This window comes from Pleurodeles waltl, chromosome 3_1, assembly GCF_031143425.1.
Source record: "Pleurodeles waltl isolate 20211129_DDA chromosome 3_1, aPleWal1.hap1.20221129, whole genome shotgun sequence".
In the NCBI taxonomy this organism is placed as follows: Eukaryota; Metazoa; Chordata; class Amphibia; order Caudata; family Salamandridae; genus Pleurodeles; species Pleurodeles waltl.
The window spans coordinates 574,778,284-574,805,900 of record NC_090440.1 but is presented as its reverse complement, the minus strand read 5'-3'; the positions used below and the strand labels follow the sequence as shown (position 1 = coordinate 574,805,900).

At 41.5% G+C, this 27,617-nt stretch overlaps 1 protein-coding gene across 5 annotated transcripts in view; it reads right to left on the bottom strand.

Moving 5' to 3' along the window:
* Positions 1-27,617, bottom strand: part of OSBPL5 (oxysterol binding protein like 5) — a 1,002,849-nt gene that overhangs the window by 127,031 nt on the left and 848,201 nt on the right. For all 5 annotated transcript variants that reach the window (XM_069223010.1, XM_069223008.1, XM_069223007.1 and 2 more), the window contains 2 exons: positions 19,239-19,335; positions 10,990-11,088 (listed from right to left, as the gene is read on the bottom strand). In XM_069223010.1, coding sequence (XP_069079111.1) covers positions 10,990-11,088; positions 19,239-19,335 — 196 coding nt within the window. The remainder of the gene's footprint in view (positions 1-10,989; positions 11,089-19,238; positions 19,336-27,617) is intronic.

Sequence of the window (27,617 nt, the reverse complement as noted above, 5' to 3'; positions counted from 1 at the left end):
ACAGTTTGAAAATGACACTTTTAGAAAGTTCAACAAAATGAACACTGTATCTTGTCTAATACATGTATCAGACATTGACTGACGTATATGCTGTTCGTGTATATGAGATGACAAGCAAAGCGTTCTATGCAAAGTGTTGAAGACGTAGTAGGAAATAACAAAAAAAGAAAAACGATTGTGGCCATGTTAATTAAATTTCTTAATCAAGCAATAACCTTTTGTGCTTGTAAAATTGCTTATTTTGTTGATTAGTATGTGGCCCAACCTTGCAGAATAGATAGACCGAGCCTATTGGTAACTTTTAGAAAGTAACAATTTTCCTGCCTTACACTATTTGGTGCCTGCAGCCTCTCTTGGGGTCACATGACCATGTGTAGTTGGCCGCTGCACTTTGTTTATTCCTCTCAGACAACCACACAATGGAGGGATTAGGTGTACCTGGATGGGCCATCAATTGGCAGGATGGGTGGGGGGCACGCTGGGCACAGCCTGGTTTGCAACTTAATAGGCTGTGCTCTGCCTTCACACAAAGGATGTGTCACCCCTGCATTGTTCATACAGCCAGATTGGAGCCAGAGGAGTAAGAAAACATCAAACACTTCAAAGGAAATTCCTTTGAAACTTCTCCTACTTCAAAGAAGGTACCATGTATAAAAAATAAAAACGGGACCCTCAGACCTACTCTTCGGTACACTCCTTTACTTGTGAATGCTACAAAAGAAGGACTGCTGTGCTGCTTTGCTGCCAGGAGTGCCACTTTCCTGCCCTGCTCTCTGCTGCTCTGTGGTCTACTGCCCTGTTTGCTGATAAGGAAGACCAGACCTGCAGCCTTCATCCCAGGCTGATGAGACTGCAATGGTCAGCAGACTGACCTGCTTTGAGTTACAGGGACAAAACAGGCACCAGAGGCTCCCTGCAACTGCTAGGAGTATCTACTCCCTGGACTTGCACTGGACCTGCAACTGGACCTGCCTGAGCCCTGTTGGCCTCTGCTAGAAGTGAATGGGACCATTTGCACCAAGACTTTGCTGCATACACCGCCCTCCAAGGCAAAGTTTCCTCAAACCTGACCAGCCATGGCCACCAACACGTGGCAGTGCAAGATCTGCAGTTTGCGCTACAGCATCAACAGCTCACTGTGACTGTCAATGGGAAACTCCAGTAGCAACCATCTGTGATGCCCAACAGGATCTTTGCACTACAGCGATGACTGTCCCTGATGCACAGCCTGCTCTTCACGTTACATCAACGATCCTCTGTGATACTCTTGCTGCTCCTTGCAGCCCCATCCACTGCAAATAGAACTCTGGTTACTGGACTTTGAAGTTAACTTTTTCAGCAGGCCTAACCTGGTCCCTGTATCCCGACCCCAATTCCCCTGGTCTCACATGATCAGATGACTATGAGTGACGCTTTGTGCTGTTAGGCGCTTCACTTAACTGAAATCCTAAAATTGCATATTTCGGTTTCTACTGATTGAATTCTTGTTGTTTTGGTGCCAAATAATTTAAATAAAGGTACTATACTTTTATAAATTGGTATGGGATTTTTGTTGTGTTACATTTTCACTTTATTACTGTTTATTTGCTGCATTAATGCGTTACACACTGCCTTTAAGTTAAGCCTGTTTTTTGTCAATGTATCCGAGGGTTAAGCACAGATTAATTTAGTGATTTTTTTGGTTCCCTTTACAGGGATTGTGGCTGTTGCTTGAAAAGGGGTCTCCCTCTCTTCAACCAACAACCCAGTTTCTGACAGAGGCCTACGAGGGACAGCAGATCTCAGTCGCTGCATTCATCTTCCCTGTAAGTCAACCTTTTTATTGAAAGCAAAAAGCAGCCAATTTTCCGTAAAAGAACAGGTGGTCCTTTTTAAAAAAAATGTAGTGCTTTAGGTTAGCATACAGTGATCTCCTGGATTACTATACGGTTCTCTGAAGCTACGCAACTGGCTCCCAAAAGAGAAGCTGCTGTACAGTGACCGCTTCCCTTTTATGAATCAGTAACCACTTCAAGTCTGGGCTCAGCAAACAATCAGTGATTGGTAATCGCTTTTGGGGTTGCAAAACATTGATACATTTCCTTGAGACTTGCAAATAGTAGGGGCACCCCTGTCACTCCTCTTATAACTTTAATTTTTAATGAGTCACAGAACAACTTTAAGGAGTCAAAAATAGCTTTCTGATGTGGAAAAAGTGTTTAGTATTGCCTTAGGGCAATTTTTCTTAGGATTGACTTGTTTCCAAAGCAAATGCTAATAGAGGTGAACCAGTTACCGATATCTATATTGTTCCGAAGGCCCTTCTATTTGGAAAGTATGGGCGGTCAGTCACTATTCACATGACGATGATGCCCCATTGTTCCTATAGCCTAGGTGTGTGGTAGTTGACTTCCAGCAGGTAAATTATTTTCAGTACAAATCAAAAATTGCACACACGATTCCAAAAAGAGGGTTTCTTTTAGACCAAGAGGTTCTGCAATTTTTGATTTGTACTGTATTGGGAGCTTCACACACGGGACCAGGAGTCTTTCCTCCGAATATCCCATTTTGGCCCCTCCTCTTGTTGTTTTTTGAAAATTATTTTCAGTACCATTACTTTAAAATAGAACCCAAAACAATGCTAGAAGAGTAAGGATCCAGAGTAAGAAAATTAATCTACCTTTAAATAAGGACAATGTCACTCTAGTAAAGTTCCTAGAAAATGATGCCCTCTCGAACAACAGTGCCAACAAGTATGAAACTTTCTGATTAAGCACTGCTCCAGAACTGTCATTAACATTTGTTTACAACTTGAAACCTTGAGTGGTATGGGTCAAAAGGAAATGGAATCTGTATTTTCCCTGCAGTATTGTGGAGCAGAGGGATTCTGTATAATTATCAGTACCAGTAAGAAGGAGTACAACAATTTTGTTGCATCATTCTTACCTAGGGTTACACCACAGCATGATTTAGGGTGCATCTGGATTTGCTGATGTTAACGGTCAAAAACATAGCACCTCAAAGTGCTCATTTAAAGTGTTGAAATAAAGGTAAGTGTTAATGTGAAGGTAAATGGAATGGTTTCTACATTTCATATACATTTAGAGCATGCAGAAATCAGAAATGTTAGGATTATCCATGAAGAATATTATGTATTATACGTTCAATGTTATAACATTTGCAATCGCTTGCATGTTTTATTGGGACTTGCATGTGGATTGTTAGGGTGTTTCCTTCTGAAAATGTTGTGTGTGATGACAGAAAGGTCAGACTTAAGATATGAGCTTTGACTGAGATTGGTTGAATGCACAGTAAAAAATTCATCATGGAGAAGGAGTGTCAATGAATCCATTCTGCGACGATCAACCATTACCAGAAGGAGATGTTGAATACCAAGTTTGGGTTGATTTGGCAAACGAAAAGATCATTGAATCCCAAATGTAAGACATTAAAAGAAGAAGGAGAATGATTAAGAGCTTAAGAATTTCTGCGGTACAAGTGGTGCAGCCAAATCATGTCAAACACCACCTCTAGCTACACCTAACTCGATGTGGCTATACTAAGAAACTAGCTTCAGGTCTGTGATCAGTTGTGAAGTTAGGTTCTCACTTCACTCCTTGCTTTTAGTCAAATGTAAGCATCATAGCACAAGGGAAATCACAAAAAGTCACTGCTTCAGAAAATGACGAACATTCCAGTACAAAAGAACTATGTCACACATCATGCAGTCACTGGGTCTGGAGAAATTAAGGTTGTTCTATGTTGCCTCATGTCAAATGTAGGTCAGTTTTCATCATTCAGAGTGAAGATCTATTACATGATTTTCGACAACTGGACTTCTGATTTGCATCCTTTTTTAAAGCAGAATAAGGAATGTCTGAGGGTGAGGCTTAAACAGAGAGTTTATGTTTAATTTAAATACAAGCAGGATGTTTGGGAAGCCCATGGTGATGAATATCACACCCGTGTAATTAATGACACTCATTTTTAGATTTTAATCTTGCACCTATCAATAGTATTTGGAAAGGTTGCAAGGTTCTTCATTAATCCAAGAATCAAGAATTGATCAAGCCACTCCAATTTATATTACAAGAACCTAGCATGTCCATGTGTGACTCGACTATAGAACACTGGAAAGTAGGGACCGTGGCAGATAAATAGTGGATATTGCCATGGAGTGTTTACCTGGAAGTCTTTTCTTGTTCTTTGACATGTCTGTGCCTTCCCCTGTCCTCTTAGATTCTATGAATTCAATCAAATGCTGTTCCACTTTACAACACCTCATTGAAAAGACATTTAGGGATATGATTCTCCTAAGGGACACGGAGTCCAATGTCCAAATGCATTACAGTTCAGGGAAGACTATAGTGACCTTATGATGAAGGTTATGTTTTAATTTGAAAGCTCAACTATCACATTTTAAAAGCAAAGCTTCTTGTTACAGTGTGAAATATATCGTGCACATCAATTATTACTGACCCTTCCAATGTGATAAACTGGCACCACCCTGAAGAGATTTCAAGGCATGCTGGGATTGTACAATTGCAATGTGACCCATGAGTTGCAAAAGTAAAAGGTCTATTCAATAGCTCATGTACCAGAAAGTGATGAGAGTTCATTAACCATACTACAACGCACAGGAGACATTTAACTTAAGATAACTGTTAAATGCCAGCAAGCATTCAATTAGCTTATTTGTACTGACATTCTCTCATCCCTTTGTGTTACTTTTTCATGTATTTGCCAGCAGAGAAGGTACAGGGGGCTGTATTGTACCAGTGTGAAGAGAAAGATGCCACAACACAAGCTTACCATCACTGGATTGGCATATCAAAAAATACCTTTCTAGCTCATAGATTAGAATAAGTAGCATTAATGTGAGCTCATGATGGAGTAATTCTACAGTTATAATAAACGAGCCAACTGCACTCCAGAAAAGAAAGCAATACTTGATTCAGTGTGTGAATTCAGCGACAATGGATGCAACTGGACACAAAGCTTACATTCATTGTCTAAATGAGTTTTAAGTAACTGCAAAACATTCCTGGCAAAGCTGCCTTTGATGTTGATGCATCGTCTAGAAGTCCAAACATGCCTTTCATAGAACATCATAGAGAAAAAGTTGATAAAGTCTAATTCATGATTACAACATGGCTGAAATAACTTTCATAATAGACAACAGCAAAGGCACACCTGATAATTAGGGCTGTATCATATGTGAGAATGGTTAGCACACAACACTAATGGCTTGGTTAACATTTTATTAACCTGATGTACCAAATACAGCCAGGAATCTGGTGATTGACTGAGATATATCGCTTAATACACTACTAAAACAGAGAAAAAATTCTAATAGTGCTGAGCTATTCATCTTTTGTTGGATTTAAGCAATCATAAGCAACGACAGACTTAAATGGTTTGTTGTGATTTTGAATAAATTGAGACATGCTCCTCAGAAGTGAAATCTGTATGCAAACCATCACTTAGGAACCTGACAGTGAAGTTCATAATTATCTCATGGCAATACACCATCTGGGAATCATTTCTGAAACTGTACCAGATTGCTATTCCAACTCAATTTACTTTCAGATTTCTGAATTACCAACTAACAAAAGAAGACGTTCTGTTGGTAATGAATTAGGGCACATATAACATTAAGTAGAATAGCAGCAAGAAAAGCCAATAACTGAAATCAAGTGTGAAGACTCTAATAAACCTATCCACTTAACACTGGAGGAAGCAGTTAGTAAAATGAGGAGTACTGTTCAAGGAATCCACTATATGCACATGCCAAAAGGTTAGTATTACTAAAGCAACACATGGATACTGTATTGAAGCTTTGTAGGGTCTGATTCACAAAAGTAAGTTTGCATGTATCAATCTATTCATGTGTAGATCTACTACTGCACTTAGGAGTAACTCTCCACTTTTTTGCTATTCACAATGTCTGAGTAGAGATATACATGGAGATATAGATTTAATTAAGGCCCTATAACTGAATTTATGAGTGTAACTTTCCTAGTAGCAATTTTGCACATATTTATGGAGATCCCTGCCAATGTAGGGCGAAGATTTCCCTGCAGGAAAATCTAGGAAAAATTACTAAATTGTATTTTTCATTAAAAAAGTTAAAATAATTAAATTGAAAATAAAAAGGAAAATAATTTTGAACAAATAAAATTACCATAGAACTACTCAAAGAAAAGATAAAACACTCTATCTCCTTTAGTATTATTTTTTAACAATATATTAAATTAAAATGACCCACCGCTAATTACATTTTTATTTAATTTGTAAAAAATGGGTTATGTTATGTTTAAAGTCATTTAAAATAATTTTTAGACTTTTTAAACTAAGGTAAAAATGAATTTTTTTTTTAAATGTATGTGTTTTATCAAACTAAAAATCAATAACATTATTACTTATATTTAATGATGTTAACTTTAAAAATATATATTATAAAGTTAGAATTAAATTAATTCATTTTACATTAGTGATATAGCCTTCCTTTATTATGTTTATCGAAGTGTGTGGTAGTACCGGTGGTTGACCTTGTGGTGCTTGACTTACTCTAATGCAGCGCCCGAGTATATTTGATCCTGATTGTTCACTATTAGGGCTATTTTAGAATTAGAAGTGTATTTTGTGAATCGTAATTGTCTTATTCTTTTGCAGGTGTGTGTTTTGTACCATGTTACTCCCTCATACAATCTTTAGATTTCCATAAAGCCCTCCCATTTAGTAGTAGTTATTCCCCTTTTGCACACCACTCCCTTTTGTCCCTCCCACATTTGCTATTAAATCGTGTACCTAGTTAGGTGGAGATCTCTGCCACCAGGGCAAAGCTCTCCTCCAAGAAAAGGTAGAAGAGACAAATGTGGAGATATCTGTCTGGAGGTTTGTGAATTTCATGTTGTACTAAGTACAGTGGTACCATGTGAAAACTACTTTACATACTCCAAAAAGCTTCTGTGGATTGGTTCCTAAATGTCTAAAATGCGCATTTAAGTGTTGGGAAAAACGTGTGAAATCTTAACATGTATTGCAAACAATGTACATACTTAAGAAGGGGAGGAAATCTGAGACAGGCCTGTACAGGCTAGCTGTCTACACAGCACATCTAGGCATCATGACAACTTTAACTGAGGTCTGAACCGTTGTTATTTCTCTGGAAATGGAAATAAAGGGATTCACAATATTGTAGTATTTAGATATCACCAGATACGCGAAACTATTCCCAGCAAGGGTCATAGAGCTATAACTGATGCTGGAGTTCTATGGAAAAGGTTTTCGACTCCCTATTCAATGTCAACTTACTTCTGTTTTTTTTTTAAACAAATTTGTTTATTGACATTTCAAAAAATACATATCCTTTTTTTCTATTGTTCATAGAGCCATAGTAATATTACTACTAAAAGTGATCTTTATTGCACTCAGACCCCAGCATATGGAATTGCAGTGGCAGCGACTTAGTTGTCTCAGTTTCTCAGTGGCATGTTTGCGAGACAGGGAGTCATGGTCCATCAATGATAGCTTTGCAGACCTGTATACTGGTCTTCCCCCAGAGTGTATACCAATAAAGAAATAAAAGTGAACGTAACTAAATAACCATAAAAACCTATTAACTCACCCATACAACTGTAATACACCCAGGTGGTGTGTGGTTGCAGTTGCCGGATCGTGTCCCATTGCGCATTACTGCACACTCCTCCATCAATCACCATCCAGTGGGTGCCTCTTCTCAAGCACGGGGGTGGTGCCAGGGCGCAGGAGACTACCAGGTAGCCTGGATACTGGGTGGCAGGGGGTGGAGGGCCGGGGGTAGGCCCCCGCTCCTTATGTTGAACCGTTGTGAGCTGGCCAGGGGTTAGCTCTCATCCATCATTGGCTCACATTGGACTGATGTCCCGTCAGAGTCATCATCCATGGCAGTGTCCAGGGGTCTACCACTTCTGCCCACATGGGGGCTATCGATCAGCACCTCAATCCCCTCTTCAGTGCCCTCTCCTCTGCCCTCGCCCAGTGTGTAACCTCTGCTACCCATGTGTCTAGCCGAGGCCCATACCTATTTTTCCAGGCCATCGCCACTCTCCTGCGTGCCAGCACCAATACCAGGTCTATGAACCTGTTCCCCATTTTTTTAATTAAAGACCTATCAACAACATACGCCGGCCCATCATCCAGTTGTCTGTTTAGGACATTGTTGAGGTGAGCAACCACTTCCCCCCAATAGAGTCTTAGCGTTGGACATTCCCAAGTCATGTGGTGGAGGTGGGCATCAGAAAAACGACATTGGGGCATGCTCCTGTCTTCACCCCATGTATCCGATTAGTCCTGTGTGGGGTGAGGTATGTCCTGTGAACGTAATTATACTGTATATACTTCAGTCACATATTTCGTGAAATCTTGCATGCAGAGGCTAAAGTTTTAGCCCATTCGGTGTTCGTCATGTTCCTGCCTATATCTGTGTCCATTTGTCTTGCAGTCTGTCTAGTGGCCAATCAATCATCCCATTCAGTGCCCAATAGATCCATGTGATCAGATGAGATACCCCCGGCGACAAGCATAGTCTGGAGAGCCGCTGTCGTGGGGGGTTCTTCTCCACTGTCCCCCAAAACTCCTTCAGGGCCCGTGCAACAGCCTCATAAGTTAAGAATTGGTCAGTATGTAAACCCTTTTGTTCCGAAAAGTCCCTGAAAGGTGTCAACTTACTTCTGTTTAGGTCAAAGGTTAGACTGTGACTCCAAACTGGTTACACCAAAGTTACAGCTAGTGAGAATAAAGTAATCTTATGCTCACCCATTTCATCCTTCAGAATGATAGGCAGGTTTAAAAATGTAATTGAACCTTATGGGACCAGCTTGGAACCCTACAGCCTCAACAGAAAACACGATGAAGACAATATCTGTCACACTGTTGCATAAGTAGAATTCTAAAATAAATTGATGCACTATACATTATTCATGCTCTCTTTTGCTTGATTGATATGGTCAATTGCCTGTGTTCCTTGGTGTAACAAGAGTGGGTCGGAAGTGCTCTTGAAAGATATCCAGCTACCGAAAGTATGCGATTAAGCACATTAACAAGCTACAACTGCTGCTCACAGAATTGCAGGCCATACAAAAACAGATATAAATGCTGTATCAGGTTTCAAGCCATACATTTTGCGAACAGTTTAACAAGGCACAGGTGTGATTACAGAAGAAGAAAGGTGGTAGGAACCCAAGCTCTAACTGAAGGAAAGGCAAATGACCAATATTCTAGTTTATAGAACCAGAAAAGAAGTAGAAAGAGAATTATAAAAAGCATGTTTAGAACCCCCCTCTACTTTCTCCACATCAGTCCTGAGGCAGCCCATTTTGTACACTCACAGGTATCTAAGGCAACCCAGAATAGGGCACACGTACAACCCACATAGTGCCAGATGTATGAAGCTCTTTTACGCTTTACAAATGGCCCATCGGGGGTAAAAAGCTTTTTCTCATGTAAGGTCCCTATTTTGTGAGTCTGTAACCTATGACCGACTCGCAAAATAGGGTTTGTGACTCGCTATTAGGAAGGGGTGTGCCAAGGGAGTCCCTTCCTAATAGCGAGTCACAGGGAGATGTAAGAATGTTTTGCGGCCAGGAATGCGGTCGCAAAAACACTTGCAGTTATCTCCAACTTCGAACTGGTGGTAACCCATTCATAAAGGGGAATGGGTTCCCAAGGGAACATTTTTCAAGAGCAGGCAGTGGTCAGTTTTCAGTTTTCTTGTTGTAAATCATCTCGTTTTCCTATAAGGAAAATGGGATGCAATGCAAAAAATAAGATTGCTTTATTTAAAAGCAATCACATACATTGTGGTCTGCTGACCCCAGGAGACCACCACCCCTGTGATTGTAGCCTTTCACAATAGGTCGCAAATTGCAACCTGCCTTGTGAATATTGATGAGGCAGGTCCATTTGCGACCCACTGCGAATTGCTAACAGTGTCAATCACACTGTCATACATGGCAGTTTGTGATTTCCTAATAGCTAATCGCCGATTCGCTATTAGGAAATTGTGAACAATACACTACATACATCTGGCCCATAGTCACAAGTACTAAGTGACTACACCATTGGCAGATGTGCCCTACGCAAAATCAGGGAAGCAAGAATATATGTTGTCCATTCCATGATCACGAATACTACTGATCTAGGGCACACTATTTCTATTTAGGTGTTAAAAGTGCAATATTATTAACACTTTTATTGAATAAATAATTTTGCCTTTCTAGTAGTTCAGACGTGTGTATGACAAAGCAATATTTCTCCTTACTGCTGTGCACCTTTAAGGATCTATTGGTGGGTCTCAGCTTCCCCCGGTTACATTTCTACAGTGATAAAAAAAAAGAGCTGAGGCACTACTCAATAATCACTGCCCAATAACCCAGGTTGGCATTGTCTAGTTTAGTAGGATGGTCCCCATTGTCGGTTATAAAGATGAGTGACATTCACACCCTTCCTTCATGGATTTTAGTGGTTTACCCTTGTGTAATTATGTATCTTTAACAGTGTAGAAACGTGTAGATGAGGGCGCCGCCCATAGAATGAGGTGCGGACACTAGCAGTCATAAGATACGGCTGAAAAGTTATTTTGTCTCTAATGTTCTTGTACACTTTCCATATTTATGTATAGTGTTTGATTGCTTTTTTAATCTAGATCCACACTTTAAAAAAACACCATAATAATAAACGCATAGACCTTTATTAACAGGTCACGCATTGTGCCATTGTAGACTTCAGCTATTTTGCAATTTTTAAACAATGGTTGGCGTAATTCGACAATGCTTGTTTTATAAGGTGTTTACGATCAGCTGTCGATGCAAATAAAATGACATAATATTCACAGTTTTGATATCAAAACATTCACCATTGATTGCAGTGTCTGGATGAACAGAACTTCAAAAGCTTGTGCCAACATGATCTGAATGTGCAGCACAGTATTTTTTGCTCGTACATGTAGGTTTAACGTGCATTTCTCACCTTTACAGTGTGCATACGGCATTGTAATGATGTAATCCTCTCCTCTACTTAGGAATGTAAGCCGAGCTTTACCGTCCAGTATTGCAGAAAGTGAATTACCTAGGGTTCATAAAGAAACATAATAAAAATGTTGAAGTTTATAACCTTGCAATGTTCAAGGACACATATATACTAAAAGATTGACATTTCAGTCCACTACCTGAATTATTTTTATACTATAAATGAATAAAATGCCTCCTTTCCCGTTTTGTCATCTGTGGGGGGCAACAAATGTCCATTAGGTATGCAGCACTGCCTAAGCATGTGTCAAGGACTTATGGTTTTCTTTCTGAACAGCAAAGTAAAATGCTTAGTGGGCTAAAAAAAACTGCAATTAAAGTAGATTTACCAATGTGATGGAAGCAGTTTCGTCACGGAGATACTCACATGGCAGGGTTGGGATGTGTAAATGAGGCGGGCTGGTGGGGCAGCTGACAGGCTCTAAATGAGGTCCCAAGTCTCAACAATTCAGGGGAAAGAAAACCTGAGTTCGTGGCCCACCTTCCTCATCCTTTGTCCGGCTGGCCTATAGGCAACGTGAGATGACCAGTACTGTGGAAGCAGAAGTCGTCTGTCTGGGGACCCACCGGAAGGCGAAATTTGGGCAGTTACTATAAACTCCATTTCCCACATGCAACAGAGCCACGGCTCTCTCTCTCGCTTGCTGATATTTTACCAGCCAGCTGGCACAAGGATAGATAAAAGTGATCTGCAATTGCTGTGTCACAGTGCATCGTACTTGAAGCAAGAGGAAGTTTGTAGCAGATGACTTGACTGGCATCAGTATCTAAGAAGTGTATGAGAGCGTCTCTACCCCGAGGTGAGACAGGGACAGTATTGTGTCCCGGTCCAAGCACAGGTGCCTTTCCTGCAGGTAAAGCTGATATGTTTGTAAGTACCAACCATCAAATGACGTTTTCAACATTTACCCTAGTCAAATTAAGTTGGAAGGGTCTTAAATGATTTAAATCCTATTATTTATTTTCTGTTAAGTGAGTTAAATGTAAATCCTCAGTGAGGTTGGATGAATGAATCTGCATTATTACCTATATTACACAAATTAAAAGTGCTGCAAATTCTTGATTCCATTTCTCCCTCGAGCTGCAAATGCAATTTATTTTAAGTGGTTTGGGGGCATTTTATGCCCCCGGGAAGCAGTGTTTTAGGAGAATACTACTGCATGGCAAACACTTACATCTATTCTATTCTACTGGAATTTGTGAAGCGCATGCTACCCACAGTCATCCCTGCACTAGCATCCAACCTACATTTACTGACGATATGATGGATGGATCCTGATCAAAAGACAGGCTAAGTTCCAAAAAGCCTGGTTTTCAGGGACTTTGCTGTCGAATTAACTTTTAAGGGAAAAAGTCACCATCTTAGTGAGGTAACACATTATATCAACAATTAATATATTTCAAACAATTCAATCTGCAAATTTGTAGGCAATCTAAGGAAGGCCTTCCTTACAAAGTTAACTGTGTTAATAATTAATTTAAGTAACTGTAACTGTATCATTTGTGAGGCATAAAAACTCCCTTGACTCAAATCAAGCCATACTGAGAATTACAAGTCTCTTTTGTTTTGTGTTTAGAGATGTGAAATATATCAAATAAAAGCTTCATGATACTTTTTTAAACTGATTTATCTACAGTTTCCACTTTGGTATTATAATCGTGTTGAGTGTCAACTATAATGTCATGCCCATGTCCCAGATGAAATATTTTAGAATATTAACTATTTTGGCATGTTTCCACTAAGGACATACATAAGAATATATGTCAATACATGCAAGATTCTTGACCCCCCCAGAATCTTACTTACTTACTAACTTATGCCTACTACCCCCCCTTGAGTACAAGCCATCAACTAGGACTCTCCAGCAGTCTCTGTCCTGGGATTTTCCTTCAATCTGACTCCTGGTGTAAGCCATCTTTTTAGCAGTCACCCTCAAGGCCTCAATGTCTGGTGTTTCTTGGCTTTTTCCTTTTCCCTTGAGGGTTCCAGGTGAGGGCTTGGCAGGCTGTGTTTGATGCAAGCTAGCAGAGGGTGTGATCTATCTAGCCCCAGTGTCTTTTCCTGATTTTTTCATGAGCAGGGAGTTGGAAAGTCTGCTGCAATAGATTATGGTTGCTGACAGTATTTGACCAGGGGATTTGTAGTATTTTCTGTAGACTGGTGTTGATGAAGGCCTGGGCTTTGTTGGTGCTGTCATTGTTGTCCTCCAAGATTCTGCTCCATACAGAAGGACCAATTTTATGTTGGTGTTAAAAAACCTGATCTTGATTTGCAGAGTTAGGACCTCAGAGCTCCATCTTATTTAGCTGAATGAAGGTAGCCCGTGCTTGGCAGATTCTTGCCTTGACGTTGGCTCCTGTGCCAACCTACTAGAGTATAATACTGCCCAGGTAGGTGAAGGCCTCAACCTCTTCTAGTTCACCACCTGCAAGACTGACTGCAGTTGTTAGGATGCGTAGCCTTCAGGATCTTGGATTTTTCCATGTAGGTGTTGAGGCCAAAGTGTGCTGTGTGGCTGCCACATTGTCGGTCTTCTCTTTCATTTGCAGATGGGTATGGGAGAATAGGGCCAAGTAGTCTGCAAATTCCAGGTCATAGAGCTGTGTTGAAGGTGTCCACTGGATCCCGTTTCTTCTCCTTGATGTGAAAATCATCATGATTCTGTCTATGGCCAGCAGGAAGAGAAAAGGAGAGGGCAAACAACCCTGAAAGACTTCGGTCCTCACTTCAAAGGTTTTTGTGAGTTGTCCTCCAAGGGCTATCCTCCAGATGATTCCCCCATAAGAGTTCCTGATGATTCTTACGAGTTTATCTGGCACACCATAGTGGCAGAAGAGTTTCCAAAGGGTCTCTCTGTCCACACAGTCAAATGCCGACTTCATAGTTGATGAAGTTGACATAGAGGTGGTAGTTCCATTCCATCAACTGCCCATTGATGATGCACAGTGTTGCAATCTGGTCTGTGCAGCATTTCTCTTTGTGGAGCCCAGCTTGCTGGTCTCACAACTGAGCATCGACTTGTTCCTTCATCTGTTCATGATGACTGTTGAACACTTTGCCTGGGGTTGATAGAAGAGTTATCCCTCTGTAGTTTGTGCAGTTACTCACCTTTCTTGTGAATTTTGACGAGATATCTCTCCTTCCAGTCTGATAGCACCTTTTTCTATTCCCAGATCCTTCCAAACATGAGGTGGAGTATGACTATTCATGTTTCAATGTCTGCCTTCAGTGTTCTGTGGGAATGCTGTCAGGTCCTTCTACCTTCCCATTTCTCAGATGCTTGATGGCTTGCCATAGTTCTTCCTTGGTAGGCCTTCTGCAGTTGATTGGCAAGTCCTTGTCAGCTGGTTGTGTCTGCTGGGGACTGCAGCATGGGCTGGTTCGACAGTTCTTCAAAGTGCTCCAACCATCTTAATTGGTGGCCTTCTTTACTCATGATTGTGTTCCCGCTTTGTCTTTAACAGGACTTTCTGGCTTGCTGTACCTGCCAGAGAGTTTCCTTTTTATGACGTTTAGTCCTTTCAAGTTTCCATGGCTCGCTGCCTCCTAGGCCTCTTTGGCACGACCTTCAATGACTCTTCTCTGATATGCTCTTAAGCTTATCTTGGCTTACTTGTTGTTCTTGGTGTGTTTTGAGCTTTAGGATTTTCAGCTTTGCTTTCTGCTCTTGTTTGGCTGGAGTTGACTGCAGCTTTCTTTTCCTTTCTCACATTGATTTTGCAGAGATCCATTCTTTATGCTGGTGCTTCTTGGGACCCCGTACCTCCTGGCAGGCTGAGGTCATTGTTTCATTGATCTTCACCACTGATTATCTACTGGGCCTCTGTCATCCTCTAGTTCTTGCAGGGCTTGAAACTTGTTACTGAGGGTGACTGAGTATTCACTCCGTTTCTGTGCATCTTTGAGGGGAGGTTGTGTTATATCTCTGGTGTTGGTTTGATGGTTCATCCATGTTTTCTACAGCTTTAAATTTAGCTTAGCCAGACCAGGTGATGGTCTGACACCACATCTACTCCTCTCATCCCTCTTACATCCTGCAAGGATCTCTGGAGTGTCTTGGCAATGCAGGCATGGTTGATCTGATTCTCTGTTAAATGGTCTGGTGACACCCATTTTGCCTTGTGTATTCTTTTGTGTAGGAATACACTACCACCTATCACCAGACTGTTCAGGGCATAGAGTTCTGTGAATCTTAGTGGCATAAATTGTGGCCCAAAATTGTGAATTCAAAATGAGCACCTCTTTCTTCAAACTGCATGTCGAAGTTTATGGTTCAAGAATTCAGATTCCAAGATAGAGAAAAATGCTAGGCAAACCAAAGCCGATACCTATGGCTTAGTATTTAAATTGGAGTTCTAAATGATGAGAAGATTGCATGCAGTCTCTGTAGTTTTGGTGGTAAGGTTAACAAGTTCAGGCGGTTTGAGGAGATTGTGTGGTCTGATATTTGCAACCTGATCCAAAGATTAGTATCTCAGTTCTGCTTCCAATTAAAATCTGCTTGCCATGGTTCATCTATCTGGCAGGTCTTTTTAAGTAGGAAACATTATCACCAGGACCATTAATTCATTGAGAGGAAGATTGCCCTCTTTTCCAAAAGAGTATTAGAAGTGTCTTGAAGGTTCAAAGTTCCCTGATAATCGGAACAATATGGTATTCTCATGTTGTGAAGGATGAAGATGACTGTGCCACAGAGTACCAAGGAGTCAACATTTTATTTTATTTACATTTTGACTGGAGGTCTTTATACAAATACTTTGTATTGGAATGAGAGTAAACTAGTACACCTACTTATCAATAGTAAAAATATGCAAAAACGATCAAGAACTAGTCATCTGAATAGTACATTTTTAAGATATGGAGAGCACAGCTACTCATTCGCAGAGATTACCTCAACTTTGTCCAACCCTGCCTCCTCAAACAAAACGTCATTAAACCTGTTGAGAATTATCATTTATAAGATGATTTCACTTTATATGGGCAATGACTGAACGCTGCACCTGCCTCTGTATTAGCTAACAGATTTGTTTCTGTACTGTCAGTCTTAGATACGAAGATTTTGATTTATGATGGATTTGTGTCTCCATAATCCAGTGAAAGATTCCTGTTTTCAAATTAGTTACTCTGTAACAGGACAGATAACCGAGGAATGATGAATCATTCTCAGATGCAGAATCTAAACTGGTGGTGAATGTCAACAAATCTTCGATGTAAGAAGGGACCTACATAACCTACACAAAGAGCTTGTATGAGAATACTCAATGACAGCTATAGATAGAGCCATATCAAAAAGCACCAGTGGCTCTGGGCAACCTTTTCGGATCACTACTGAAACATGAGACACTGCAACGAAGTGAAAGTTTATCACAACAACTGTTACTGTATTCTGAGATAACATCTTACATAACTCTACAGTGCAGACTGACAGCCCCTGAGTTGCCAGCTCATGCCATCAGGCACTTTCTCTGCATCAACCTCCAAAATACTGAAAGAGAGACTGTATTTTACACAACATCAATAGTAAGTACTAATATGCAAGAACTGGGAAACTACTGGGCACAAACCCCAGCTAATCTTGGTGAAGTAAAGGAGACAAAATATAATTGAACTCAACTGCCAGAACTTCGGAGAAGATGTTTAAATTGTTGAGTAATACAATAGGCTTGTAGTAGCCACACAACATACAATTTATTCTTGCTTTCAGAATAGGTACAACTGTGATTAGTCCCAATGAATTTAGTGCAACACATAACTTTGTAATATCATTAAATACACTTAATATATCTCCTAACAGAGACTGTCAAGGATTGCTTCTTTCCCAGATGTATAATTTTATACCAAGCTGTCCTCGCTAAGACTATTGGGCCATGTAACAAGTCCAATTTACGATTCGGTAACTTGTTACCGAATCGCAAATTGGATTTGCGACTACATACCGATTCGGTATTAGGAAGGGGTGTGTCAAGGGCGTCCCTTCCTAATACCGAATTGCAGAGTATGTATGATTGTTTTGTGACCGTGAATGCGGTCGCAAAACAATCGCAATTACCAGCAATTTCAAATTGGTGGTAACCCATTTGCAAAGAGGAAGGGGTCCCCAGGGGACGCCTTCCCCTTTGTGAATGCATGTGAATGTGTTTTTTAAGAGCAGCCAGTGGTCCCACGGACCACTGCCTACTCTTAAAATATGAAAAGAAAACTTTTCATTTTTCATTTTTAAACGCAGCCCATTTTCCTTTAAGAAAAACGCGGTGCATTTTAAAAAAAAGATTGCTTTTTTGAAAACCAGTCACAGACATGGAGGTCTGCTGAGCCCAGCAGGCCACCATCCCTGTAATTTTAGCCATTCGCAACGGCTCGCAAATTGCGACCTACCTCATGAATATTAATGAGGTAGGTCCATTTGCAAGGCTTTGCGAATCGCAATCACAGCACATTTCAAAAGCGATTACTTAATTGCGATTTGCTAAAAATCGCAATTAGGTAATCGCTATTGTGAAGAATGATAAATCTGGCCCATTGTCATGACTTAACATGTTTGCGGCCTTCAGTGAAATAATAAGATCTAGTTGTTTCACGTTATTGTGTGATGCAAACTATCATGAGCTCTTCAAAGCAAGAAAGGGTGTTATAATGTTATAATGTAGAACATCTTATTTAGTCACCATCAAGTAATGAAAACCTTGAATTTCATCTGAATGCTTCTATCTTCCAACTGTAGGCTCACACCTTATATCAGTTGGAGACTGTTGTATGACATGCAGCATGGATCAATGCAAGATATATGGGCCCATTTCGTGTTTAACCCTGCATTCTTGTCATTATTTTCAAATTCATCTTCGTCAGGCACTCTACTGAATGTTTGCTAAAAAATTTTTGCTGAATAATGGCAAAGGGAATTTTTATTTGTCATGTATCACACGAGGTTATATCTATCTCAAGTTATATATATATATATATATATATATATAAAACTGTAAAAAATTAAAGAATATTTAACACTTGTACTTTCTTTTTCACATCAATGTTTGTCAGGAAAAAAAGGAACATACCCGCTTGTATAAGTTCTACATGCAAAAGGCTGCTTTCATGAGGAATACTTGTTACATGATTTCAAAGAATGAATTATTTTTTCATCAAGGTCTTTGCCCTGGTGGCACAAGTAAATTTATGCCTTCTAATTGCACTTGTCTTAATGATGACATATAGAGTCGAAACTTCGTTGACATCTGAGCATGAAGACACACTATCAGTATTATAAGGAGGACTAATTTAATTACAACAATTGTGTGGCCAACTTTACTCATTCTGATCCACGTTATCTGCTTTTATACATACACACTTTTACACAATGTCAAAGTCTCTTCACTGTCTGATCACTGAGGACACAGAACTATGGGCCAGATGTAGCAAAGGGTTTTACCCATTCTGTGTCTGTGGGAAAATTTGTTGGTACATATGGCCCCATATTTGTCATTCCCTGAACATTTTCTGTATATCTTTTCTAATTAACATTTTGTAAACATTCTAGCTGGTTCTTCTTGCATTAATTTCAGTAGTAATTGGTTTACTAATAATGTCTAATGCTTATCTTATATACATGTTATGTTATGTGTATCTGAAAAGCACACTATCACCTGCAAGAGTATCTTGGCTCTGAGTCCCCAGTGAGCCACTATTTATTATATACATGTTGACCTAGTTTCCTGTTAGGCTTCTTGGATTGTCCTTGTTTTTCCTTACTATGTTTGTTGAACAGGCTCTACAATGCTTACCACAGAGCATTTTGGCAGAAGAAGCTCAGTTTGGCTCCTACAATATGTTCTCAAACTAGAAGATGAAAAGTGAGGAATTCATTTGACAAATTTCCTACAGTAAAGAGTTGACAATATCTGTCCCTCAAATGCAACACATATAGCATTTGCATTCTGATAGAGTAGGCAGAAACTATCTGTTTCCAACCAAAGCATAGCATTTTACTTATTTAACAAGCATACCTATATCCATAAATATTTTTTAAATGTACAATGTTATATTTTGTGAAGTTTAATTTTCCAATTTTCTACTAGAAACAGAATTTTCTGGAATTAGTTTTTACACACACCTATTGAGGCAACCAAAGCACAAACTGTTCAGAAAAGCATAAAAGACATGATTTTTTGCGATCTAAAGTCAAAACTGCACAGTACCATAAAACTTGGATTTAGCTAGAATGCTTCCACTTATGCAAAAACCATCCTTTCTGTTGCTGACGTGAAAGGCCGATACTGGTGGATGATGGGATACCTGCAAGGAAAAAAGAGCTTGGTTTTAAGAGCAAGAAAATTGGTCGGGTTTATTTCAAAATCGCACATGAACATTAGTATTGTGGTTACATTACTGTGTTGATTATAGAGCACTGACAAACAATAAACATAGATGTGTATAAAAGTCCAATGGCAACTGATTTCTAGTGTCTATCAAACTGCTAGACATGCATATATAAATAATCTTGGCTTGTAATCTTGGAAAAAGGGTGCTAAATACATGCCCGTAGCCAATGCTTAATTTATGCTAGTGGTGAGAACTAGCACAATAACTTGTTTTTCATCATAAGACTTTGACCAAGAGCAAGGGACAAAGGGCAGAAAAAGAAGAAGAAAAAAAGAACGAGGAAGAGATAAAAAGAAATACAGTCACAAAAGGAAAAAAGCAGAATCAAGACAAGACAGTCTTGGTATTTGCAAACCTAGCATACAGTAGTTCTGACAGTGGACTTCAAAGAAAAACTTTGAATGTATTTCTTTTAAAAGTTACGCACTGCAGCGTTGTGCGAGGACTTGCCATGGACGCACCTGTCGGTTCAGGGTAGGTGGGAGGAGGTGTGCTGGAACCCATATCTAGGCGTGATTGGGAACATATTCATGAGGGAGTATGTCTGGCTAGCTCTAATTCCCGTTTCAAACTTATACAATATAACTATATCCACCAAACCTATCTCTCCCCAGGACGCTTCATGTGATATACCCTACACGCTCTGACGAGTGTCCGCGTGGTCATAATCCTAGAGCAGATTTTGTGCATGTGGTATGGGAATGCATGGCTTTCTCGACATATTGAAGCTTGATTCTTAAGACCATTAATAGAGCCTCAGGCTGGAAGCTGTAATTAACGCTGCAACAACTTGCACTGGGCCTTATCCCCTCTCCTGCTATAAAAAAACTCAGTAGAAAGTTTGTTTTCCAACAGCAAAAAGCAGAATAGCTATACATTCGCTGAACCCGGAGCCCCCTACACTGGAGGCTTAGTTGCAGGATGTTGGTGAATGGGCCGTCTCTGAAGAAATCTGAATGAAATAAGTCTGCACAGATGCTAAGCTAGGTGAGTATTTACAAACATGGGCAGCAATGCTCAATGACCTCAAAAATATTCCTGGGGAGACCAGAGAAAGTACGGTCCAGAATGAATTGCACCACAATACTGACATTTCCACACCTCCACCCACTCACACACCTAGATAACATACTACTTCTACATAATGCTTCCTCTACAGGTCACACCAAGATCCACTGACACAAGCGCTGGGGGAGAGGGGAAGGGAATGGGAGGACAGTTGGGGAGGTTGTTTGGAAAGTTTACATACTACAGAAAATGTGCATTTTAATGTATGACTGTATAGAGTAACACCTTGCATTAATATGAAAAGGCTATGTACTCCTATATGTTGGTTTATTGTATAAAATCAATAAAGATTATATTAAAAAAAGTTAAGTACTGCCCACAACAGCCGGATACAATGTTGATTTCTAGAATCACTGCTGGCGGTATGAATAATTATTTAGATAAATTAATTTTATCTGTACAGCACATTTCAGCTCGTATCGTCCAGCACCTGATAAATATCTTCCTGTTGCCATTTTTATGTTTAAACACAGATATGGTAATTTAAGGGTTGGGAGTAGGAATCCTGCCCAGTTCAGTAGATCTTCTGTCCAACAGAAACACAAAATTCCCTGGAGTCATTTAGAATCACTGTCAGCTCTCATCTGCCAAATAGTCTCTGTGTCTATGCTTTAGAAGACATTACCTGTACATGGTTGGCTTTTTTAACTCTTGTTTATTATACTTTGTGACTGCCACAAAAAGGAAGAAAAAATACAACATGACTCCCAGGTGCTGGGAGAAACTCCTAAAGCATAAAGGCTAATAGCATTTTGCTTAACAGATATAAACTCCCTCTTTGAGAATTATTTCTGCTAAACATTTTGCAGGCTGGCAGGTATTCATTTCTGGCTAAAGTGTTCCCACTGTGTCAGTGGGAGCATTTTCATAAAAAAATCACCACTTCAGCAGCAGAGACACAAAGGTATTCTGGGTGATCTGCGTTAGGTGAGTGGTGACAGGCCTCTACTGCCCCAATGTCTTTAAACTGAAGATTATGCTTTGTTTATTATATACTCTCAGATCAACCTGACCTTATGACTCTCAGCACTTTGTTTGGGTAGACCCAAGAATAGATATATTCCCTAATTTTCCACAAATAGTTGACAGTGCATTATATTATATCATACTTGACATGATAAGTCATAAGCTGTACTGTGTAATAGTGTCTTTCTAATTATTCATACTAACTATGGGCCATATGTATGAAAACTGGGGTCTGCGAATAGCAAAATGCGATTTTTAAGAAATCGCAATTTCTGAGTCGCAATTGGCCATGTAACAAAATTGCGATTCGGAATTAGCGATTTCTTAAAAATCGCTATTTTTGGTTTGCGAGGCCCATTTACCAAATCGCCATTCGCATTCTCGCAATTTGCGAGTTTTTTGCGATTCGGTAAAAAAATCGCAAAATGCGAGAAAGTTCGAGAATGCACACCTGCAGGAGCCTGATGACTCATCCGCAGGAAATGAGTCATCCCAGGCAGGTACGAGTGCCACACCCAAACCAGCATCCAGAGTGAGAGCAGCCCAGCCACTGTGTGCATATTGCCATACGATATGTTCTTTCTAGGACACAGCTGTTTAAATTACTTGTGTTCTGCCTACAATACTGACAAAAAGACACGCACAAAATGACCCTGTATTGGTGCAGATAGTGTATTACTCAGATGCCTACCTAAGCCTTAGGATCTACTGGAATACTGATCATATTGGATGAGGAAGACTCACAATGTGTTGCATGCTTCATCACTGGCTTCCTCAACCCACCCTGGTAAGAAAATACGACCAGGGTCGACTCGACCTATGAGAGGGGGAGCTCTTAATAAAGAAACAATGGATCAAGGAGGGATCCAGGTAAATAGAAGAATACCTTGAGCTAAACCTTAAGGAATTCCCTTTATTTAAAAGTACCTCTGGTGTGGTTAAAATACATGTTGGATGATTATAGGTACAATGGTCCAATCATCCAGATCAATCCAACATGTTTCTGCCCATACCAGTGGCAGAAAAGGCCAAGGGCGTTCATCAGGGTTCAGGGTGTAGGAAAGTACCATCTTGCCTGGCATGTTACCCCCATATTTCACTGTATATATGTTGTTTAAGTTGTATGTGTCACTGGGACCCTGCCAGCCAGGGCCCCAGTGCTCATAAGTGTGCCCTCTATGTGTTCCCTGTGTGATGACTAACTGTCTCACTGAGGCTCTGCTAACCAGAACCTCAGTGGTTATGCTCTCTCTTTGCTTTCCAAATTGTCACTAACAGGCTAGTGACCAATTTCACCAATTAACATTGGCATACTGGAACACCCTTATAATTCCCTAGTATATGGTACTGAGGTACCCAGGGTATTGGGGTTCCAGGAGATCCCTATGGGCTGCAGCATTTCTTTTGCCACCAATAGGGAGCTCTGACAATTCTTACACAGGCCTGCCACTGCAGCCTGAGTGAAATAACGTCCACGTTATTTCACAGCCATTTACCACTGCACTTAAGTAACTTATAAGTCACCTATATGTCTAACCTTTACCTGGTAAAGGTTGGGTGCTAAGTTACTTAGTGTGTGGGCACCCTGGCACTAGCCAAGGTGCCCCCACATTGTTCAGGGCAAATTCCCCGGACTTTGTGAGTGTGGGGACACCATTACACGCGTGCACTATACATATGTCACTACATATGTATAGCGTCACAATGGTAACTCCGAACATGGCCATGTAACATGTCTAAGATCATGGAATTGTCACCCCAATGCCATTCTGGCATTGGGGAGACAATTCCATGATCCCCCGAGTCTCTAGCACAGACCTGGGTACTGCCAAACTACCTTTCCCGGGGTTTCACTGCAGCTGCTGCTGCTGCCAACCCCTCAGACAGGTTTCTGCCCTCCTGGGGTCCAGCCAGGCTTGGCCCAGGAAGGCAGAACAAAGGACTTCCTCAGAGAGGGGTGTTACACCCTCTCCCTTTGGAAAAAGGTGTCAGGGCTGGGGAGGAGTAGCCTCCCCCAGCCTCTGGAAATGCTTTGATGGGCACAGATGGTGCCCATCTCTGCATAAGCCAGTCTACACCAGTTCAGGGATCCCCCAGCCCTGCTCTGGCACGAAACTGGACAAAGGAAAGGGGAGTGACCACTCCCCTGACCTGCACCTCCCCTGGGAGGTGCCCAGAGCTCCTCCAGTGTGCTCCAGACCTCTGCCATCTTGGAAACAGAGGTGCTGCTGGCACACTGGACTGCTCTGAGTGGCCAGTGCCAGCAGGTGACGTCAGAGACTCCTTCTGATAGGCTCCTACCTGTGTTGCTAGCCTATCCTCCTTCCTAAGTAGCCAAACCTCCTTTTCTGGCTATTTAGGGTCTCTGCTTTGGGGAATTCTTTAGATAACCAATGCAAGAGCTCATCAGAGTTCCTCTGCATCTCTCTCTTCACCTTCTGCCAAGGAATCGACCGCTGACTGCTCTGGACGCCTGCAAAACTGCAACAAAGTAGCAAAGACGACTACTGCAAACTTGTATCGCTGATCCGGCCGCCTTCTCGACTGTTTTCCTGGTGGTGCATGCTGTGGGGGTAGTCTGCCTCCTCTCTGCACTAGAAGCTCAGAAGAAATCTCCCGTGGGTCGACGGAATCTTCCCCCTGCAACCGCAGGCACCAAAAGACTGCATCACCGGTCCTCTGGGTCCCCTCTCAGCATGACAAGCGTGGTCCCTGGAACTCAGCAACTCTGTCCATGTGACTCCCACAGTCCAGTGACTCTTCAGTCCAAGTTTGGTGGAGGTAAGTCCTTGCCTCCCCACGTTAGACTGCATTGCTGGGTACCGTGTGATTTGCAGCTGCTCCGGCTCCTGTGCACTCTTCCAGGATTTCCTTTGTGCACAGCCAAGCCTGGGCCCCCGACACTCTAACCTGCAGTGCACCACCTCCTGAGTTGTCCTCCGGCGTCGTGGGATCTTCTTTTGTGACTTTAGGTGAGCTCCGGTTCACTCTTCTTTGTAGTGCCTGTTCCAGCACTTCTGCGGGTGCTGCTTGCTTCCGAGTGGGCTCCTTGTCTTGCTGGACGCCCCCTCTGTCTCCTCACGCAATTGGCGACATCATGGTCCCTCCTGGGCCACAGCAGCATCCAAAAACCCTAACCGTGACCCTTGCAGCTAGCAAGGCTTGTTTGCGGTCTTTCTGCGTGGGAACACCTCTGCAAGCTTCTTCACGACGTGGGACATCCATCCTCCAAAGGGGAAGTTCCTAGTCCTCTTCGTTCTTGCAGAATCCACAGCTTCTACCATCTGGTGGCAGCTTCTTTGCAACCTCAGCTGGCATTTCTTGGGCATCTGCCCACTCCCAACTTGAGTGTGACTCTTGGACTTGGTCCCCTTGTTCCACAGGTACTCTCGTATGGAAATCCATCGTTGTTGCGTTGCTGGTGTTGGTCTTCCTTGCAGAATTCCCCTATTACGACTTCTGGGCTCTCTGGGGAACTTAGGTGCACTTTACACCTACTTTTCAGGGTCTTGGGGTGGGCTATTTTTCTAACCCTCACTGTTTTCTTACAGTCCCAGCGACCCTCTACAAGCTCACATAGGTTTGGGGTCCATTCGTGGTTCGCATTCCACTTCTAGAGTATATGGTTTGTGTTGCCCCTATACCTATGTGCTCTCATTGCAATCTATTGTGACTGTACATTGCTTGCATTGCTTTCTATTGCTATTACTGCATAATTTTGGTATTGTGTACATATATCTTGTGTATATTTGCTTTCCTCATACTGAGGGTACTCACTGAGATACTTTTGGCATATTGTCATAAAAATAAAGTACCTTTATTTTTAGTATATCTGTGTATTGTGTTTTCTTATGATATTGTGCATATGACTCTAGTGGTACAGTGGGAGCTTTGCATGTCTCCTAGTTCAGCCTAAGCTGCTCTGCTAAGCTACCCTTTTCTATCAGCCAAAGCTGCTAGACACCTCTTCTACACTAATAAGGGATACCTGGAACTGGTGCAGAGTGTAAGTACCCCTTGGTACTCACTACAAACCAGGCCAGCCTCCTACATTGGTTGTGCAGCGGTGGGATAAGTACTTGCAACTACTTACCACTTTGTCATTTTGTACTTTTCATAAGAGAAAAATATACAAAACAAGTTCAGTGTATGTACACCTAACCAAAAAGTTTTGCTTTTCTCCTCTTACTCTATTGCTAAGTGCTGAAAAGTACCTCTAAAACTTTCTAAAAGTTTCTTAAAAGTTGAAAAAGTTTTTTTTTTCTGTTCCTTAAAAAGTTCTGAAACTTTTTCTTTCTTTTTCTGTCCCTTAAACCCTTTTCTATCATGTCTGGTACAGGTCAAACTCTAGATCTGGCCAGCACAGCTTATGACCACCTTAACTGGAAAGGTGTAAGGAGTCTCTGCATTGATAGAGGTTTAGGGGTAGGGAAGAATCCCTCTAGAGAATTGTTGGTTAATATGCTCATTGAAAATGATAAGGCCATAGCTGGCACATCAGGTGACAGATGAGCTGATGGTTCACACTCTGATTCTGGGGAAGCCCCAGCAAAAGTGTTAGATGGGAAGCTTCCCAACATGCCCCTTAGCAGGCCACCTAGCATGGCTGGTACTAATGTGAGCTCTCATCACAGTAGGGATGTCACTCCTTTAGGCCAGGTTGTTAGAGTGCCATCTGTTAGGGACAGGTCTCCCTCTGTTCATTCACACCATTCTTCTATGTCTAAGCATGCCCAACCCACACACCCTGATGACAGAGTGTTAGAAAGGGAACTCATTAGATTGAGAGTGGAAGAGTCCAGGCTGAAGCTTAAAAAGCAACAGCTGGATCTAGACAGGGAAGCATTTGACTTAGAAAAAGAAAGGCAGAGGTTGGGGTTTGGACCCCATGGTGGCAGCAGCAGTATTACAGATAGTAATCCTGTAAAAGAGCATGATTCTAGGAATCTGCACAAGATAGTTCCCCCTTACAAGGAGGGGGATGACATTAACAAGTGGTTTGCTGCACTTGAGAGGGCCTGTGTTGTACAGGGGGCCCCTCAAAGGCAGTGGGCTGCTATCCTATGGCTATCTTTCAGTTGTAAGGGTAGGGATAGGCTCCTTACTGTGAAGGAAAGTGATGCCAATAATTTTACAGTTTTAAAGAATGCACTCCTAGATGGTTATGGCTTAACCACTGAACAGTACAGGATCAAGTTCAGAGAAACCAAAAAGGAGTCTTCACAAGACTGGGTAGACTTTGTTGACCATTCAGTGAAGGCCTTGGAGGGGTGGTTACACAGCAGTAAAGTTTCTGACTATGAAAGCCTGTATAACTTAATCCTGAGAGAGCATATTATTAATAACTGTGTGTCTGATTTGTTACACCAATATCTAGTGGACTCAGATATGACCTCTCCCCAAGAATTGGGAAAGAAGGCAGACAAATGGGTCAGAACAAGAGTGAACAGAAAAGTTCATACAGGGGGTGACAAGGATGGCAAGAAGAAGGATGGTAAGTCTTCAGACAAGGGTGGGGACAAATCTAAAAATGAGCCTTCATCAGGCCCACAAAAACACTCTGGTGGGGGTGGTGGGTCCAAATCCTCTTCTAATCAAGTAAAGAAACCATGGTGCTATTTATGTAAAATAAAAGGCCATTGGACAACTGATGCCAGTTGTCCAAAGAAAAGCACCAAGCCTCCAACTACCACAACCCCTACTGCTACAACTAGTGCCCCTAGTAATAGCAGTGGTGGTGGGAGCACACCTACTAATAGCCAATCCAAGGGAGTAGCTGGGCTCACTTTTGGTAATTTAGTTGGGGTTGGTCTTGTTAGGGAGACCACAGAGGCTGTGTTAGTCTCTGAAGGTGCCATTGATTTGGCCACCTTGGTTGCTTGTCCCCTTAATATGGATAAGTACAAGCAACTTCCCCTAATAAATGGTGTTGAGGTTCAGGCCTACAGGGACACAGGTGCCAGTGTTACCATGGTAATAGAGAAACTGGTCCACCCTGAACAACACCTACTTGGTCACCAGTACCAAGTGACTGATGCTCATAACAACACTCTTAGCCACCCCATGGCTGTTGTGAATCACAACGGGGGGGGGTTACTGGTCCAAAGAAAGTTGTGGTTGCCTCAGATTTACCTGTAGACTGTCTACTAGGGAACGATTTA